We start from the raw sequence: 17,765 nt of genomic DNA, 5'->3' as shown, positions 1-17,765 counted from the left end.
CTATCTCCATTATTTGATTAGAGTTAAATGCTATCATAAAGTAGGCTATGATCAGCTGATTTCTGCTACAATAATTTAGGATTGCAGCTAACTATACCAAAACCGATTCCACCCCCCCCCCCTTGGATATGTGGGAGAGGCATGCTACAGTGCTACAGCTTTGATGTGCTGTGCCTTTAAGACTATGTACGTATTCTGAGCTTTCTGATATTTCTCAGACCTAGGAGTGTCTGATGCAGACAAGGATAGAAACAGACTCCACTTCAACATCTATCAGTTTATAACTCTCTTTATATCTGGTTTCTAATCATCTTTCCCCAGCTTCCTGCAACTTGGCTACTCTTTAAAAAAAAATCATAAAGTTCTAAGATGTCATTTGGAGGTGGCAGTTCAGCTGCGAAAAATGCAAGAACCTGCAAGAGATTGAAAACTGTGAAGCGACATGCCAGCATCTACACCTATCCGGAACCACCCCACAGGTGAGGAATTGATTTTCTGTTCTATTCAATCAATCAGCTGAAACATGGCACAAGGGAAAGACTTCTTCAGATGCTGTTTTTCTATTGCCTTGGCAAGGCTAATATCACCTGTCAGAATTCCCACTTCAGCACAACTATTGATGGACAGCTCTGGATAGCAAATATCTGATAATGCCGTTCAGGTGGGTAAGAAGAGAAATCTTGTAATTAAACATACAGCAGGTCCGTGCTGATATTGGACTTTAGCCATATGAAATTTCTCAGCTTTGAAATTTGAAGCAGAATTAAACCAAGTATTTGGGTTTGTTTAATGGAGCAATATCACCCACGTTCATGATTTGCTTGGCATAGATTCACACATAGGTAAGAGAAGGATAATCAGACTCTTTTGGCACAAATAATAACTATGTAAGCTTTCCTCCTAAGCCAGTGGCAGTTTGGAGTAAAATACATGGACTGTCTTTGGCACTGAAATTGTAAGCTAGGCAAATAAGCAAATCTGTGTTTTTGTGACTGTTTCTGAGAGAAGTATTGATCGTGGTTTCACTTATGTGTGTTTCTTGTGGGGTCGGGCTATTTTTAGCAACTCAGATGAAGATAATGGGGATGAGAAGGTCGACAGCAATGATCCGGAACAGATCTTCCAGAACATACAATTTCAGAAGGAAATTATGTCCAACATTCGTTGCAGGCCATGGCCCATGAGGCAAAAACTCCGAGCATTGAGGTAACGGGGTGACTTGTGGAGAATGACCAGTGTGAAACAATTGTTTTAAGATTGCAAAGCCAGTGGTCATGTTCAGTGATTGCATCTCCTTGGAGAAAAAGGTATCTGAGCCGCAGGTTATGTATCTGTCAGATTTATAGCCAACCCTTTCTCCAAAAATGAAAGGTAGCCTATATAAGTACTCACTTTTTTGTCTATTCTTTCCTTCACCAACAATTTTTCTCCCTAGTTCTAGATTGGTTCTCTTCTTGATTAGTTTCCATCCATTGCATCTTGCCTTTCCTCTGGTGCTTGGAAAATAGGTTGACCACCCTCTTCTTTGTGGTAGCCCCTTAGATATTGGAGCACTGCTATCAGGTCACCCTTGGTCCTTCTTTTCTTTAGGCATTTCACTTACTGAAAGTCTCTCCTGACTGACAGGGTGAAGTTTGTCTGGTCTTGGTATGAAAGCCTACTTCTTGGTCTTTCCATCCTTCTATGGTCAAGAGAGCAGAACATTCCCAATCAATCAGCTTTGTCACAATTGCAGACCAGGCCAAGTTCCAGTACATGGCTTTGGATAATAATAATAATAATAATAATAATAATAATAATAATAATAATAATAATAATAATAATAATAATAATAATAATAATAAGCAAAAGATACGAGCTACCTAATATTCAGTAAAATAAAGATAAAGTGGTTGGCCTTCAGTCCTCCAGGCAGCTTCTATGGCTGAAGGGGGATTAGAACTTGGGTCTCCCCTCTCCAACAGCTCCACCCCTGTACCACCCTGGCTCTTGGGCTGAGAGGAAAGGTTTGGCCCATAGTCACCAAGGGCTGTTTTTGGGCTGAGTGGGGACTTTTTTTTTAATCCCATTTATATCCCGTCCTTTTCCGAAGACTCAGGGCGGCTTACAATCTAAGCACAAATCAATGTGCTTAGCAATAGCCTTCATTCTATGTATATGCCTGCTTATTAGGGCTTTCGCCCCCACCCCACCCCAAGCGGCATTTTTACAAAGTCAGCTTATTGCCTCCAACAATCTGGGTCCTCATTTTACCTACCTCGGAAGGATGGAAGGCTGAGTCAACCTGGAGCCTGGTGGGACTCGAACCTGCACTAATTGCAGGCAGCTGGTGTTACTGAAGGAGGCATTAGCCCACTGTTCCACCAAGGCTCTTATCTCGAAGCTGGGTCTCTTATGTTCTAGTTCAATACCTGTGCTGTGTGGTGCAGTCTTCTTTTAATTTGCTTTCATGGTCATTGCAAGTTAGCTGCTCTGCATCCATTGTGAACTGGGTGGTCTTATAAAAATATAGATGAAATAAATGATCACCTCACACAGCTCAGCTCTGTCCTTCCTTGTGATTTTCCTGAAAGTCTGGAGACTGAGTGGTGGACTCCTTACGTTTTATCCCCCCCCCCTTGCTCTCTTCTCTGGTCCACAGTTGTAAGGGTTGGTAGTTCCACAACACACAATAAAGCATCTGTAACTGCTGACTGGTAACCTTCCCTTTCCCTGTGATTTTTCTAAAGGAAGGAACATTAAGAGTCTCCCATTTGTTATAAGAATAACAAGGGCAAAGTGCCTTTGGCTGCAGAAAGTCCCACTACTTGATGCCATTTGTTTAATGTTTATGAAAAGGGAATGGCCGGAACCAGACCTATAATGAGATTTGGGTCATCAAAAACCCACCACTTTCTTCCCTTGGCAGACAAGCTAAAGAGATTGTATTGAAGTACGAAGGTCGGCTGACTCGGACAAGAGGCTATCAAGCTGCTGGAGCAGAGGTTGGTCTGGTTTTCATTAAAAGCTCCAGAGCTCACTTTTCATGAAAATGAGCCTAGCATTTCTATTTACAGAGAGACATATTTTCAATGATATCATTGTCATCTCAGTGAAATTGAGAAATACTGTTTACAGATCTCCTTTCCTTTCCTGGCAAGGCTTCCTACCTTTAATGGTTCTATCAGAGAAAGATTCATTGGGGAAAGTTCACCTATTGTGAATATTATACAGTATAGCATTTGAACACCAACTATCTATCATCCAAAGCCTTTGCAAGGCTGAACTGTTTCATTTGGCTTGCTGAAATGGTTGTGTTATTGGTTTTGAGTCAGAAGGCTTTCTGAAGTTTGAGCCTTTGGACCATTCTTTCTTTAATTAAAATACTTCCAACAGCAGCTATTGCAGAATAGATTATTTATGTATTGAGTTGGTTTAGAACACATCCACCAACATTTGAATGCCAAAGCGTTGATATTAATCAATGGAATTTGCAAACTACCTGGAAAAGTTGGAGAAACACACAGTAAAAGGAAAACTGATTTTTCTGCTTGTGTTTTGGTTCAGAAATACAATATTATATAGACTCAATTCAATGGCAAAGTTAATTACTGTAGCTGCTCTATATCTTGTTTTATATTTCAATATTAAAGTTCTGTGAAAATTACAGAATTAAAATATTTATATACAAGATAAAAATATTTCAAGAACATGATTACTAAAGCAAATATATTAAGTAAAATAATAGTGAATTACAGGAAGAAAATAACAGAAAATCAGCAATGCAATGCATTATAGACTGTATGTGTGTTCTAACTGTGTGTGGCTATTTTGCTTTTCTAGCTATGGAGAAAATTTATTAGGCTTGCATATAACTTCATGGTCATCTTTATTCCTTGGGAAATGAGAATCAAGAAAATTGAAAGTAAGTATACGTGTCTTGAAAAATTCAAAACATTGAATTAAAAAGAAAATGCTAGGAACTGGGAGGTTTTTGTTGAGCTAATTCAAATCCAGTTTCCATTACTTTGTCATATGTCAGATTTTAAGACAAATCTATTTCATTTTGGAGCTATGATCCTACGCATGCTTTATCAGAGTAAATTCCATCCAAATCAGTGAGACTTACTTTAAATAAGCATGCAAAGGGCTGAGGTAGAAACCATTTATGATTGTCTATGTAGGATAAGATGAAATACTGATTGTTTACTAGTAAGCATGGTATCAGCGTCATGATTATCCGATATTCTTTGGCTCTGTGTTACTTGCAGGACTGCGTCTCCTTGCTAGAGTTGAAATGACTACATTGATCATGTCAGGAAAAGTAGCTGGGTTCCCCCCATTTCTGGAGATCAGATGGACTGAAGCTCGGAAGGGTTGTTTTTCAGTGTGGGAGCTGAAATGGCCTCTTGTTGAAAATTCCTTTGTCTCCAGCACTGTCTGCCTACTGGCAAAAGCTGAAAACATCTTTCCTTGAAGACTTTGGAGGCCTGATATGATTTGTTTCTTTGTGTTTAGGTCACTTTGGCTCAGGGGTTGCCTCTTACTTTATCTTTTTGCGATGGCTGTTTGGCATCAACATTGTTCTCACTATAATGACAGGAGCCTTTGTGGTTTTGCCAGAAGTAAGTGATGCTTTTAGATTGTTTTAGACCAAGAGCGGACCATTTGACCTTGGCTGAAGACCCTGAAATGTCTCAAAGTATCTTGAAGGGACTTGAGGACATCATACATGGTGTCATATGAGCCGGATACTTGAAATGGTCTGGAGACTAATTCAATAAACTATTTTCTATATGACCTGGGTGGTGTGCAAGTACTGTAAAATCTACCTGTCCATCTACCTACCTAATTTCCAGACTTGGTTTTTCTTACAGATCTTGGCTGGAGATGCTTTTGGAAGTACTCCCAACAAGCGGATCCCCAGTGATCAGTTTCATTCTGCACAGGACCTGGATACCATCTGGTCTTTGGGGGTAAGCAGAAAATCTTCCCTAGTAGACACACACACACACACACACACACACTTCTTAGATAAAAGTGTTATGGATAACTATGTTATTTCTATTTCTGTAGGGTTACCTTCAGTATTCCGTTTTGTTCTATGGATACTATGGGCAGACGAGGAAAATTGGGAGTGCTGGTTACCGACTGCCCCTTGCCTACTTCCTTGTCGGAATGGCGGTGTTTGCCTACAGTTTTATCATTCTGTTGAAAAAGTAAGGTGGCTCTTTTCATGGCAACCACCTATTTTTTAAAAATAAATAAATAAATTATTCGACTTTATCCAGTTTGTTCGTTAGGAACTGGAAGCAAACAAACTGAAAGACAAAGGAGCTTGCCTAAACCAAAATGTAATACCTTCATGAACTCAAAGTCATTAAATGACCTACAGCAATTTAAGTTCTTCAGTTCTCTTAGTTAGGCAAAATAGCAAAAAAACAAAACAAAATCCCAAATAAAAATGGGCTAAAAATAATGGAAGTGTGTACTGACTGCAGTTATGATATTAGCTAGAATTAGGAGTAGGTTGAGATACCTCAGTCAGAGTCCTTCAAGCGAACACAGTGCTAGGCTGCCTTAACAGAGGGATAGAATCAAGGTCCCGTGAAGTGTTAATACTACTTTACAATGCCTTGGTAAGGCCACACTTGGAATACTGCATCCAGCTTTGGTCATCACGATGTAAAAAATGTTGAGACTCTAGAAAGAGTACAGAGAAGAGCAACAAAGATGATCAGGGGACTGGAGGCTAAAACATATAAGGAACGGTTGCTGGGATTGGGTATGTCTAGTTTAATGAAGAGAAGAATGAGGGGGGACATGATAGCAGTGTTCCAGCATCTCAGGGGCTGCCCCAAAGAAGAGGGAGTCATGCTATTCTCCAAAGCACCTGAAAGCAGGACAAGAAGCAACGGATGAAAACTAATCAAGGAGAGAAGCAACCTAGAAGTAAGGAGAAATTTCCTGACAGTGAAGACAATTAGCCAGTGAAACAACCTGGCTCCAGAAGTGGTGAATGCTCCAACACTGGAGGTTTTTAAGAAGAGACTGGACAGCCATTTTGTCTGAAATGGTATAGGGTTTCCTGCCTGAGCAGGGGGTTGGACTAGATGACCTCCAAGGTCCCTTCCAACATTATTGTTGTTGTTGTTGTTGTTGTTATCAGCCTCCTCTCATCCTCCTCCTCCTCATCATCCCTGGTCTGAAGGATAACAATGTATGGGTCATTTGATGGTTATTTTCCAGGATGGCCAAAAATTCCAGAATGAGCCTTGCTAGTGCTTCTGATGAAAACTACACCTTTTGCTGGCGAGTGTTTTGTGCTTGGGACTATTTAATTGGCAACCCTGAAGCTGCAGAGAGCAAGTCCGCTGCCATAGTGAACAGCATCAGGGTAAGCTAATCAACATCCAAGCGGAAGAGAACCGGTGCCTGCAACACAGTAGACAAACAAAAATACCATGACGTTGTATTGTGTAGAGTCATTAGAAGGATATTGACCGTAAGTCACACAAAAGTTTTGTTGGAGTGGACAGCTTCGGGGCCTGTATATTTATATTATAAGTATAATTTATTTATTTATATTATTTATATTTATATTATATTTATTTATAGGCTATTTTGTCTTTGTTTCTTTTAAGGAAGCTATACTGGAAGAGCAGGAAAAGAAAAAGAGCACAAACCTGTACGTATGCATATAATTTTTTCCCTCTAGTGCAGGGGTCGGCAACCTCGGCTCTTTTATGACTCGTGGACTTCAACTCCCAGAATTCCTGAGCCAGCATAGCTGGCTCAGGAATTCTGGGAGTTGAAGTCCACGAGTCATAAAAGAGCCGAGGTTGCCGACCCCTGCTCTAGTGATATACAGTACGACTGATCGGGGAAAGACCAGAAGCCAGATCCGTCTCTTAAACTGTTATAGGTCATAACTGTTGGTTATGACCTACAAAGCCCTACATGGCATGGGTCCGGATTACCTACGGCAGCACCTGCTGCCGGCGTCAACTTCCCTCCGTCCAAGTGCGCTCCCACAGAGAGGGCCTCCTCAGGGTGCCTCCGATCAGAGAATGTCGATTGGTGGCCCCCAGGGGGAGGGCCTTCTCTGTGGGCGCGCCAGACCCGTGGAACCGCCTTCCGGTTGAGCTCCGGATGGCCCCCGACCTGCGCTCCTTCCGGCGTGATTTAAAAACCTATCTATTTGAACAATCTGGCCTGGTCTGATGGGTTTGGGGTTGGATTTAAATAAGTTCTTAACACATTTTTAGTATTGTATTCTTGGGCATAATTATTTAATTTTTTTTAAATCTCTTTTTTAACTTTTGTATTTACACTTTTGATATTTATTGCCCTGTTACACCGCCCTGAGTCCTTCGGGAGAAGGGCGGTATAAAAATTTAATAAATAAAATAAATAATAAATATAAACTCCTGAAATGATCTGAATCTTCTTTTCTGCTTCCTCTCCATATTCAGAGCAGTGACAATAAGCTTAAGAATAATTGCAAACATCTTGGTCCTTCTCTCCCTGGCGGGAAGTATTTACATCATTTATTTTGTCGTGGATCGATCGCAGAAGTTGGAAAGGACGAAGAAAGAGCTGAGCTTGTGGGAAAAGAATGAGGTGAGAGCACGTTTTCTTAGCTTCAGACTCCTTTTCCAATATGAGATATGAGCCAAAGCGATCCTTTTCCTCTTCAACTGAGCTATCTATAATGGCTGTTTATGAGCCATCATAATGACGATAACATACTGGACACACACTCTACGTGCCTGTGTTTTCAGATGCTTGTTCTCCATCCTCCTGAAAGGGCCACGGCAGAAACTTCATTCCATTTCCATTTTGATACCAACTTACTTGGTGTTAGACTTTCAAGCCAATGAATAAACTGAAACCTGACTGTATTTTATTTATTTATTATTTATTAATTTAATTTGTATACCGCCCTCCTCCCGAAGGACTCAGGGCGGTGAACAGGGCAATACATAATAAAAACAAGATACAAAAATTAAAAAAAATATTAAAAAGTAATTAACCAGCAATGCCCGTAATAAATTAATACAGATTAAAAGTTAAGACCAATTTATAAAACCCCAACCCCATCCCATCAGGCCAGGCCAGCTTGTTCAAAGAGGTGGGTTTTAAGATCGCGCCGGAAGGAGCGGAGATCAGGCGCCATCCGGAGCTCGACCGGAAGATGGTTCCATAAATCTGGCGCGCCCACAGAGAACGCCCTCCCCCTGGGGGCCACCAGTCGGCATTCTTTGACCGGTGGCACCCTGAGGAGGCCCATGCAATGCATGGTGCTCAGAATGTTTGCGCTCTGGCTTTTAAGACATCCTATAAGAATACGTTAAGAAAATGCAGGCCCCCCCAGAAGCATAATTGGCTGAAAATATTAACTACGTGCACTCTATCGTGGAAAATCTCTTGATAAAGTGGCTTTCAAGAAAATGGAGATGAGTAGAAATACCCATACAAAAAAACAGATGTTGCTCTTTCAAAATGCTTTGATGGCAAGTGTTTGTGCCTGGGATTGCTCAGTCGCGTGCATTTTCGAGTTGTGTCACATAATCCATCAAGGATGAAGTTCCAGTAAAGAGCTGTATTCTGATATGCGTGATGGTTTAATAATTGCATAAAAATCAAGCGCTTTCCCGCCCCCCATCCTGAAAATAAGACATTCTTCTCTTGTTTCCAGGTTAGCGTGGTTGTCTCCCTGATTACCATGCTTGCACCATCTGCCTTTGAACTGATAGCCGCTTTGGAGATGTATCACCCCAGAACTACACTCCGCTTCCAGCTCGCCAGGTGTGAGACATCATCTGCATCACATCCACTTAGCACAGGGGTCTTCAAACCTGGCCCTTTTATGACTTGTGGGCTTCAACTCCCAGAATTCCTCAGCCAGGCTGGCTGAGGAATTCTGGGAGTTGAAGCCCACAAGTCATAAAAGGGCTAAGTTTGAAGACCCCTGACTTAGCAGAATAAAAATGGCCTTAATCATTTCCACCTGAAGGGACAGATGGAATGGGGTGGACTTCCAGTGAAAAAAAACATTTCCCAATTTTTGTTTCTTGGTTGTTGTGGTTGTTTTCCAGAGTGTTGGTCTTATATTTGGGAAATCTCTACAGCTTGATCATTGCACTTCTGGATAAAGTGGACAGCATGAGCTTTGCTGTAAGTTGCAAATCTTTATCATTTTGGGTAGCAAGATGATCTCAGTGCTTTGCAATAATCCCCATGAGACAAGTAGGGATTTTGGTGAACTGAAACGCTTCAGCACACAGTTGAGGCAGAATTACACATCTGTAACTCTTCAGTATTTCATTGTAAAAATGATAAAGTGTTAATGCTCTCATTTTTTTTGCCTTCCCCTTTTATTTGTATTAGTGATAAAACTGTTATCTCAGAATGTTATCTCATGTGGGTTGGAATATAAGAATGGCTTTATAACAGAAATTCAATCCACACTATTAACAAACTTGACATACAAGCATAAGCTGCATTACTGTAGGGAAAAAAGAAGTAATAGATAAGAATAATACAATATTCAATTAATTGTCTCCATCCCCTAAATAGGGATGTTTTGGCTGTTGTGATTACATTTCAAAAAGTGATATTGGAAAGACAAAGTTAAGTACACTCATAATAAGAACTAAACTTCTTTTGATTTAATTTAAATGTTTTAAATATTTTTTTTCTCTTGACACACTGGCAATTATAATTAAGCAGCAATTGTTGAGCAGGAGAGAGACTCCAGGCTCTATTACAGGGGTGTCAAACTTCCAGCCCACAGGCCGGATGCGTCATGCCGAAACCACACCCATTCCATTGCTGGCAATGGAAAAAAAGTTGTGAAACGTCACATGACATTGTGAGTTTGACACCCCTGGTCTATTACCTACTTTTTGGCAAAGTCCAAGTATTCTTGAGGCTGCAAACTGTGACTTAAAAGCTTTAAACAGGACCGGGAAAGTGGAAAGACCCACTTTCTGAGTTTTCATTTCAATATATGATTTCAGAAGATGGAGGTTCATAAAAATGGAAGCAACAACATGGGTACCACCACCTTCTTAGCAGCAAAAACCATCCTGGAGCACAACTTTTCAACCCCAATTCCAAATATGCGCATGATTAAGAATGGCACTTTCCTTCTATATGAGAATCACACCCATAGCTACGCTCGCCGGGTTGAATTCAACAATACAGCACCTTACGACGCCAACGTCGAAAGTCACCAAAGTCAATGCTGGGAGACCTATGTTGGTCAAGTAGGTCTCATCCTTATCCGAGCTGTTTTCTTTTTCCGTCGATGGCACCAGAACTGAAGAAATGTTTGGCAGGAGGATCAATGGAGACCTGCCTTCCCATCCTTAATATTATTGCTTCTGCTGTTTCTAAAGTAGCAAGGATGCTGCTTATTTTTTTTTATGAATACTCCACTTACAAATATGTTACACATTTCAGTGTTAAATGCCTAGGTAGTAATGCACGTTTTGATGTGTGTGTGTGTGTGTGTGTGTGTGTGTGTGTGTGTGTGTGTGTGTGTTTTAAGTGTTACTGTTGGTCATTGCATTGTGTTTTGTTTCAGGAGATGTTGAAATTGTCAATTATCGATATGCTGTTCACTGTAGCTAGCATCCTCCTGATTGATTTTTTCCGTGGTCTTTTTGTCCGGTACTTAAGTGACTGCTGGTGCTGGGATCTGGAAAACAAGTTTGTGAGTATAGGTTCAAACAAATAAATAAAAAAGTATAAATTGGAGCATATTCCATGGAGGTAGGAGCCTTTTTGAAATCTTCCTTCTCCATTGCTTTCAGTGAGTGGTGCAAGGATCGATCCATAATACTTTCAACCAATAGAGGGCAGTGTTCCATCTAAATTTGATCTGAACCAGTAACTGGAGAGCAGATCTTTAATGCTTTAAATCAGTATTTCTTAAAGTCTGGACAGAGGACCTCTGAAATCCCCCTGAGACCCTCTCAGGGGGACCTGCAAAACTAAAATTATTTGCCAGCCTATGTTGAAAAATAATAAAACATTTAAATCCCTTCAAGTATTTAATTAAATTATATTAAATTAATTTTAAAATTTTAATTTTATTGTTATTAGGAATTGTGGGCTTGTACTAATTTAATTCTATTTTATTCTTTTTTGTACTGTTTTAATTGCCCTGTGAACCGCCCTGAGTCCTTCGGGAATAGGGCAGTATATAAATTCAACTAATAAATAAATAAATAAACAATCATGAGAAGTGATAGTAGCAGCAAAGACATCAGAATTTGTAATACAGTAAATATTGATAAATATAACCCATGCACACAGAAGCTCTTTCGTCCTGCACAATTTTTAAGAGTGGCAAAGGGAGCAGAGAGGGGGAAAAAATGTAAGAAACACTGCCCCACATGTATCTCTTTAAAAAGAATTTGCTACTAAATCTTTTTCATTGTTGTTGTTCGTTACTTTGCAGCCGGAATATGGGGAATTTAAAATAGCAGAGAATGTCCTGCATTTGGTCTACAATCAAGGGATGATCTGGTAACAAATTAACTTCATTCTGTTTATCTTATTGATAGTTCATTTTTGAGGAACTTACAGCCATATTGCCTTTGAACCGCAGACCAGTAACTGCATTCCCAAAAGGGAAATTGTTTACTAAGAGTTGTATACTGTTAGTTTGTCTGCATTAGTAGTTCCTTCACCGGGGCACTGCTTATTTGATGGTTGGTCTAGCATAGCTGGCTCAGGAATTCTGGGAGTTGAAATCCACGAGTCATAAAAGAGCCAAGGTTGCCTACCCCTTGTCTAGTGTTAATCATGCTGTTAATCTCTACTCATAAGGGTGATGGCCAAATTAATTTCTTCCTGTTGGCCAAACTCATAAATAACCAAACCCATTCCGACTGAAGCAAGAAGAAGCTTGTTCATTAATAGTCTACTTCCCAAATTAAGAACATTGATGAGTGGGCTCTGGTTGTTCCCATTCCTAGGATGGGAGCCTTCTTTTCTCCTTGCCTCCCTGCATTCAACGTCCTGAAGCTGATTGGGCTGATGTACCTAAGAAGCTGGGCAGTGTTGACCTGCAATGTCCCTCATCAGCAAGTCTTCCGAGCTTCAAGGTTGGTTACTTCACATGTATCGCCACAGAAACAGCAAAACACAAGCTCTGGCAGTTGTCTTCACAATTGTCTGTGAACATAAAAACAAAACAAACACCTAAGGATCAAAAAATCGAATAGATTAGATATATGAGTTTGGTTTAATTTGACTTGGCTTTTTAAACCTAATAGTTAAAACTTACTGAGTGTACTGATAGAACATAGAATCATAAGGCTGGAAGGAATCTCAGAGGTCTTCTAGTCCAACCCCCTGCTTGAGGAAGGAGACCTTATATCATCCTGATCAAATAGTTGTCCGTTCTATTTTTCAAAACCTCCAGTGATAAGAGCACCCACAACTCTGGGAGGCAAGCTGTCCCGATTAATTGTTCTCAGTGTCAGAAAATTTCTCCTTATTTCTAAGTTGGATCTCTCTTATATAAGCTTCCACCCATGACTTCTTGTCCTGCCCTCTGGTGCTTTGGAGAATAAGTCAATCCCCTCTTCTTTGTGACAGCCTCTGAACTCTTGGAAGACAGTTATCCCCCAGCCCTTCCCTTTGATAGCCTAAATATACCTAGCTCCCCTTGTGAGTTTCTCTCCTCCAAATTACTGCGTGGGGCTACAGAAAGCTTTGCCAGCATCTTAAAACAGTGACTGGAAGATAAAATATGGAACTTCGCCACGTTGCAGTGTTGAAGTTATTTCTCCACCTTTTTTTGTTGTGGTTCAAGCAAATGAATGTTTGTGTGATGCTTTTAGAAAGCCAGGGCTAAAATTTGAACCCTTGCATTCTTTTAGAGAAGGAAGATCAAATAGGGTTAAGTAAATGGAAAATATATCTATATTTTATCTGTAATAACATATCCTTGTATCTATAAGCCTACTAAGGTATTGCACACTATAAAAATGTTTATTACTGATAATAATATTAATAATATTACCAACAAATGTTGGCACTTGGCCTTGTAGTTGGGATTTTAAAGGCCTTGGATTACTAGAGAAGCAAGGATATGTAATGCTTTATGTAACAATGAGAGCTTTCTTTTCAGATCTAACAACTTCTACTTAGCTATGCTGTTGTTTATGCTCTTTCTGTGTATGCTCCCAACCATCTTTGCAATTGCTCGCTACAAGCCATCTCTAAACTGTGGCCCATTTAGGTAAGTGGATACTGGCTTTGCTTCACTTAATATGCTAAGTAATATTCTACTAACAGACCTACTTTGTGTTAATTTAAAAAAAAAACCCAACAAAAAAACATCTACAAAATCAGAGCTCATTCCACAAAATAATGCTATTGGAAGATAGATACTGCGGTTGTGGTGTCCTGATTTTTCATAATTAGATAGCTCCACGTGTGTCTTTTATGCATCATTGTCATAAAATGAGGAACACATGCCATAAAAATAAACAATATTGGAAAGTAAAGAACTGGGTTGAACTGCGATAGGCTGCTGATCAGGCTGCTGATCTACGCCACTCCACTGACTTTTTCGCGGTCTTCTGAGAATTTTTTTTTTTTTTTTTAATTCCATTTGTATCCCGCCCTTCTCCGAAGACTCAGGGCGGCTTACAAGCTTAGCAGTAGCCTTCATTCTATGTATATGCCTGCTTATTAGGGCTTTCACACACACCCCAAGCAGGCATTATTACAAAGTCAGCTTAATTGCCCCCAACAATCTGGGTCCTCATTTTACCTACCTCGGAAGGATGGAAGGCTGAGTCAACCTTGAGCCTGGTGGGACTCGAACCTGCACTAATTGCAGGCAGCTGGTGTTACTTAAGGAGGCATTAGCCCACTGCTCCACCAAGGCTCAAGAATTGAGGTTCAGCAACAGGTGGAAGGTCACAGGTCACCTTTCCTCAAAGTGGAGGTAGATAAGAAGCCTTGAGTTCAGCTTGAAAAGATTTTAATCCCAAGTTGTTAGGACTTTATCCTTCCAGCTTGCTCAACTGGTGGTCATTTCCCCCCATTCTTCCTAACATATCTAGCTCAGAGCTTGGCTGTGAACAGAAAATTATTCTGAAATGTTTTAAATGCTGCCGATTTTCTGAGACAACAACTGAATGTTTTCCATCTAGTGGGCAAGAAAAAATCTATGACATTGTGTCTGAAACTATTCGAAACGACTTCCCTCCTTGGTTTAACTCTGTGATGGCTTATATCAGTAGTCCTGTGGTGGTCCTTCCAGCTTTATTATTACTCTTGTAAGTCTAAACACTTTTATTTGATTTGATGGTCAGTATTTCAAGTGGACTCCAAGCTCTGTGTCCAGGAGAATCTGGCCATGTCATTATCCTGGGAGAACTTCCATTTTAGCCAGCAAATGGAAGAGGCTAAGAGATAATAATATTGAAAAAGACCTCTGCATTTAGATAGCTAATATGTTGGGTTTAAGGGACGCAGTGGCTCAGTGGGTTAGGACGCTGAGCTTGTTGATCAGAAGGCTGGCAGTTTGGCGGGTTGAATCCCGAGTGCTGCGTAACAGAGTGAGCACCTGTTACTCGTCCCAGCTTCTGCCAATGTAGCAGTTCAAAAGCACGTAAAAATGCAAGTAGAAAAATAGGGACCACTACGGTGGGAAGGTAACAGCGTTCCGTGCACCTTTGGCATCTAGTCATGCCGGCCACATGACCACGGAGACGTCCTCGGACAAGCGCTGGCTCTTCGACTTTGAAACGGAGATGAGCACTAGCCCCTAGAGTTGGAAATGACTAGCATGCATGTGCGGGGGAACCTTTACCTTTACTTATGTTGGGTTTATGACTAGTGCCTTCTAAGTATTCATCAGGTCTGCCCTGGCTTAGCTTCTAAATCCAAACAAGGTGGCCAGTTGCAGGGAAGAAATCTCCTTATTATGGAAACAAATTATTGAAGTTATGTTTATTCAGTTCTTTTAATTTAATGTGATGTAAATCAAAGACATCTCTACTGATATTTTTTCCTCCTGATATTCCGCCCCCCAGCATGCTAATATATTACCTGCAGAGTATTGCGAGGTCATTAAAATTCACCAACAGCCAACTAAGGATGCAGATCCAAACAGTAAGTGCTGACTAAAATGCTCATACCACGTTTTTGGTATTTTTAAAAAAATAAAATTAATTCTTACCAGAGAGAAAAAAATGAATCAACGGGTGGGTAGCAGGTACAGATAGCTTTTATACCCACAAACTTTATTTGACGTCTGAGCGCAATGTTTTGTTTTTCAACAGAAGTATTAGATAAGGCTGAACTTTTAACCAGTTAATTTGGTATCTGTTGTAGGAAAGAACTGAAGACAAGAAAAAAGTGGTCAAAATGGCAGCAGGTGAGGAAATACTTCCTTAAGGTGCTCGGCCTCATTGGACTGTTATGTTCGGTCCTCTTTTTCGCGAAATGCAATAATAATTGAAAGCAAAAGCTGTCAAATGAAACATATGGAGACTAGTCTAGCCGTGTTTACCTGCTGCAGAAAGAACCAGAAGAAGATTGTGACAAATTTCAGACCAATGCATTAATTAGAGAATCAGCTTTTGAAACTCCAGGACGGAGCTACAACCAGAATTCAAGAACTTTGGGCAACTCACTGAGTTTTGAATTTAACCGTGCCTTAAAACCATACTTCGTTTTACTTCGGTTATAGCTTGTAATGTTGGGATGTCATGATTTATGGTTTAGGATGATGTGTGAATCCAGCTTCTGATTCTTGTTTAACAAGCCAGGATTAAAGCACGTCACATTTTAACATGATGGGCAAATTCAGCTGGAGGATGCTGGTTGACTTACTAAGGTTATGCTTTCGATAAAATACGTGCTACGCCATTGATCAGTTCCAGCTGATGACGGGAAGCAATGACTGATTTCCCCCCCCCCCTAAATTTTATTTTTTAGCTAGAATCCAAAACGTAGAAGGAAATGGCAAGAGGCCCGAACAGGAGACTGACGTCATCAGTCAGGAGTCTTCAGCTCGCTCCTCAACCCCTAGGAAAAATGGCAGTGTAGTGAACTTTGAGTCTCCCAAACCCAGCCAAATACAGACAATATCTCAATCGGTACCACCCCCTGAAATACTGAAAGCAGTGGGCCCGTCCCCAGCAAAAGATAATCCAGGTGTTCCAACACCTGTAGCACCAATACCTGTCACTCCAACACCTCCTATTCCTGAGATGGCGAAGCCTAGAACAGAACCTTCCATCAACAGGTAAGACCCTTCCCAGAAACTAAAGAAACCAGAGAGAGTGACTGGCCAAAGTTACCCAGCTGGCTTTCATGTGGGTCTAGAACTCACCATCTCCTAGTGATTGGCCCATAGCCATCCAGCCGGCTTTCATGCCTAAGGTGGGACTAGAACTCACTGTCTCCTAGTGATTGGCCCATAGTCACCCACCAGCTTTCATGACTGAGGTGGGACTAGAACTCACCATCTCCTAATGATTGGCCCATAGTCACCCAGCTGGCTTTCATGACTAAAGTGAGACTAGAACTCACCGTCTCCTAGTGATTGGCCCATAGCCATCCAGCCAGCTTTCATGCCTAAGGTGGGACTAGAACTCACTGTCTCCTAGTGATTGGCCCATAGTCACCCAGCTGGCTTTCATGACTAAGGTGGAACTAGAACCTGTGGCCTGATGTCTTAACCACTAGACCAAACCACTTAGCCATCCTGACCCTCTCTTTCTTTCTCAGATACCCGAACACCATGCATGGGAGTGCTAGTGAACTCTGCAAAGCCAAAGTCTATACTCCTGTAAGGATGAAGAAACGCATGGAAGATGCTCATTCCGAACCCTTGTTCAGGAAAATGAAGCCGGAATCTCATGGGGCCCCCGGGGGTCCCCCTTTTGTGGGCCACAGAGCTCACACAGCCAAGTACTACATTGTCAACGAGCATCAGCCCCGCAAAAAAATCCTCCGTGCCACAACCCGGCCACCAAGGAACATCCGGATGGATGAGACAGGGGACTTTGTGGAGTTATATCCACGTCACATCCGAAGATATGTGGTTCGAACACCCCGCAGGGCCTACTCACCTCATTACACTGAGGAGGAGGAGGAAGAAGAAGGGTACAGAAGAGGCGTCACTAAGCAGACTCATCACCGCCCGCGGTCCCTGTCAGACCTCCGAGCCCTCCCTCGCTTCTACATTGGGGAGTGGACCGACAACCAGGCTCTGCCAAGCAGGTCCCTAGCGAAAATGCGCTACAAGTCTTGGGAAGATGGTTTCGGTTTGACTTACGGCAGAGGCCCCCACCCCCACCGAAAGATACACCTGAAGAATATTGAATTTGACCAGCATTATCCAGAACACCCTGGCAAAGCCACGTCCAAGCCGTCTCCGTCTCCCACAGAGTCTGATTCCATCTCTCCTGAATCGAGCAGTGATCAGCCCACCAGTGGCAACGATCAGTACATCCAAGTCCTCCCCAGCAAAGAGAAATATCTGAAATCGGGAACGAAAGGAACTCCTCAAAAGACAAACTCTGGTGTGGAGTTGAACCTGGCTGAAATGAATGACCTGATATGTTCCAATGTCTAAAGGAAAAGTCTTCATCAGGGTTCAGTCCAAACTGGGAATAAACAACATGGCGACTGCTTTAGAAAGAAGGTTGCAGTTTATTCAAGAGGAGAGCCAGACAGAAAGATGACACTGGAAGAGAAGAGAGAGAGAGAGTGCGCATGTAGGGAGTGGGTTTTTATAC

At 41.4% G+C, this 17,765-nt stretch overlaps 1 protein-coding gene across 1 annotated transcript; it reads left to right on the top strand.

Moving 5' to 3' along the window:
- Positions 1-369: 369 nt before the first annotated feature.
- On the top strand, positions 370-17,602 carry TMC3 (transmembrane channel like 3; the record flags this gene model as incomplete). The annotated part of the gene is made up of 22 exons (XM_081337021.1): positions 370-479; positions 1,063-1,206; positions 2,909-2,984; positions 3,823-3,904; positions 4,498-4,604; positions 4,857-4,955; positions 5,056-5,198; positions 6,229-6,376; positions 6,624-6,667; positions 7,455-7,602; positions 8,681-8,790; positions 9,081-9,159; positions 10,005-10,253; positions 10,574-10,702; positions 11,453-11,520; positions 11,973-12,101; positions 13,133-13,243; positions 14,166-14,291; positions 15,051-15,129; positions 15,352-15,394; positions 15,958-16,267; positions 16,753-17,602. 22 exons carry the CDS (start codon positions 370-372, stop codon positions 17,600-17,602), a joined length of 3,384 nt encoding a protein of 1,127 aa, XP_081193147.1.
- Positions 17,603-17,765: the final 163 nt, after the last annotated feature.

This window comes from Vipera berus (genome assembly GCF_964194415.1).
Source record: "Vipera berus genome assembly, chromosome: 12".
Classification (NCBI taxonomy): Eukaryota; Metazoa; Chordata; class Lepidosauria; order Squamata; family Viperidae; genus Vipera; species Vipera berus.
This window is presented reverse-complemented; position numbering and strand designations above follow the sequence as displayed.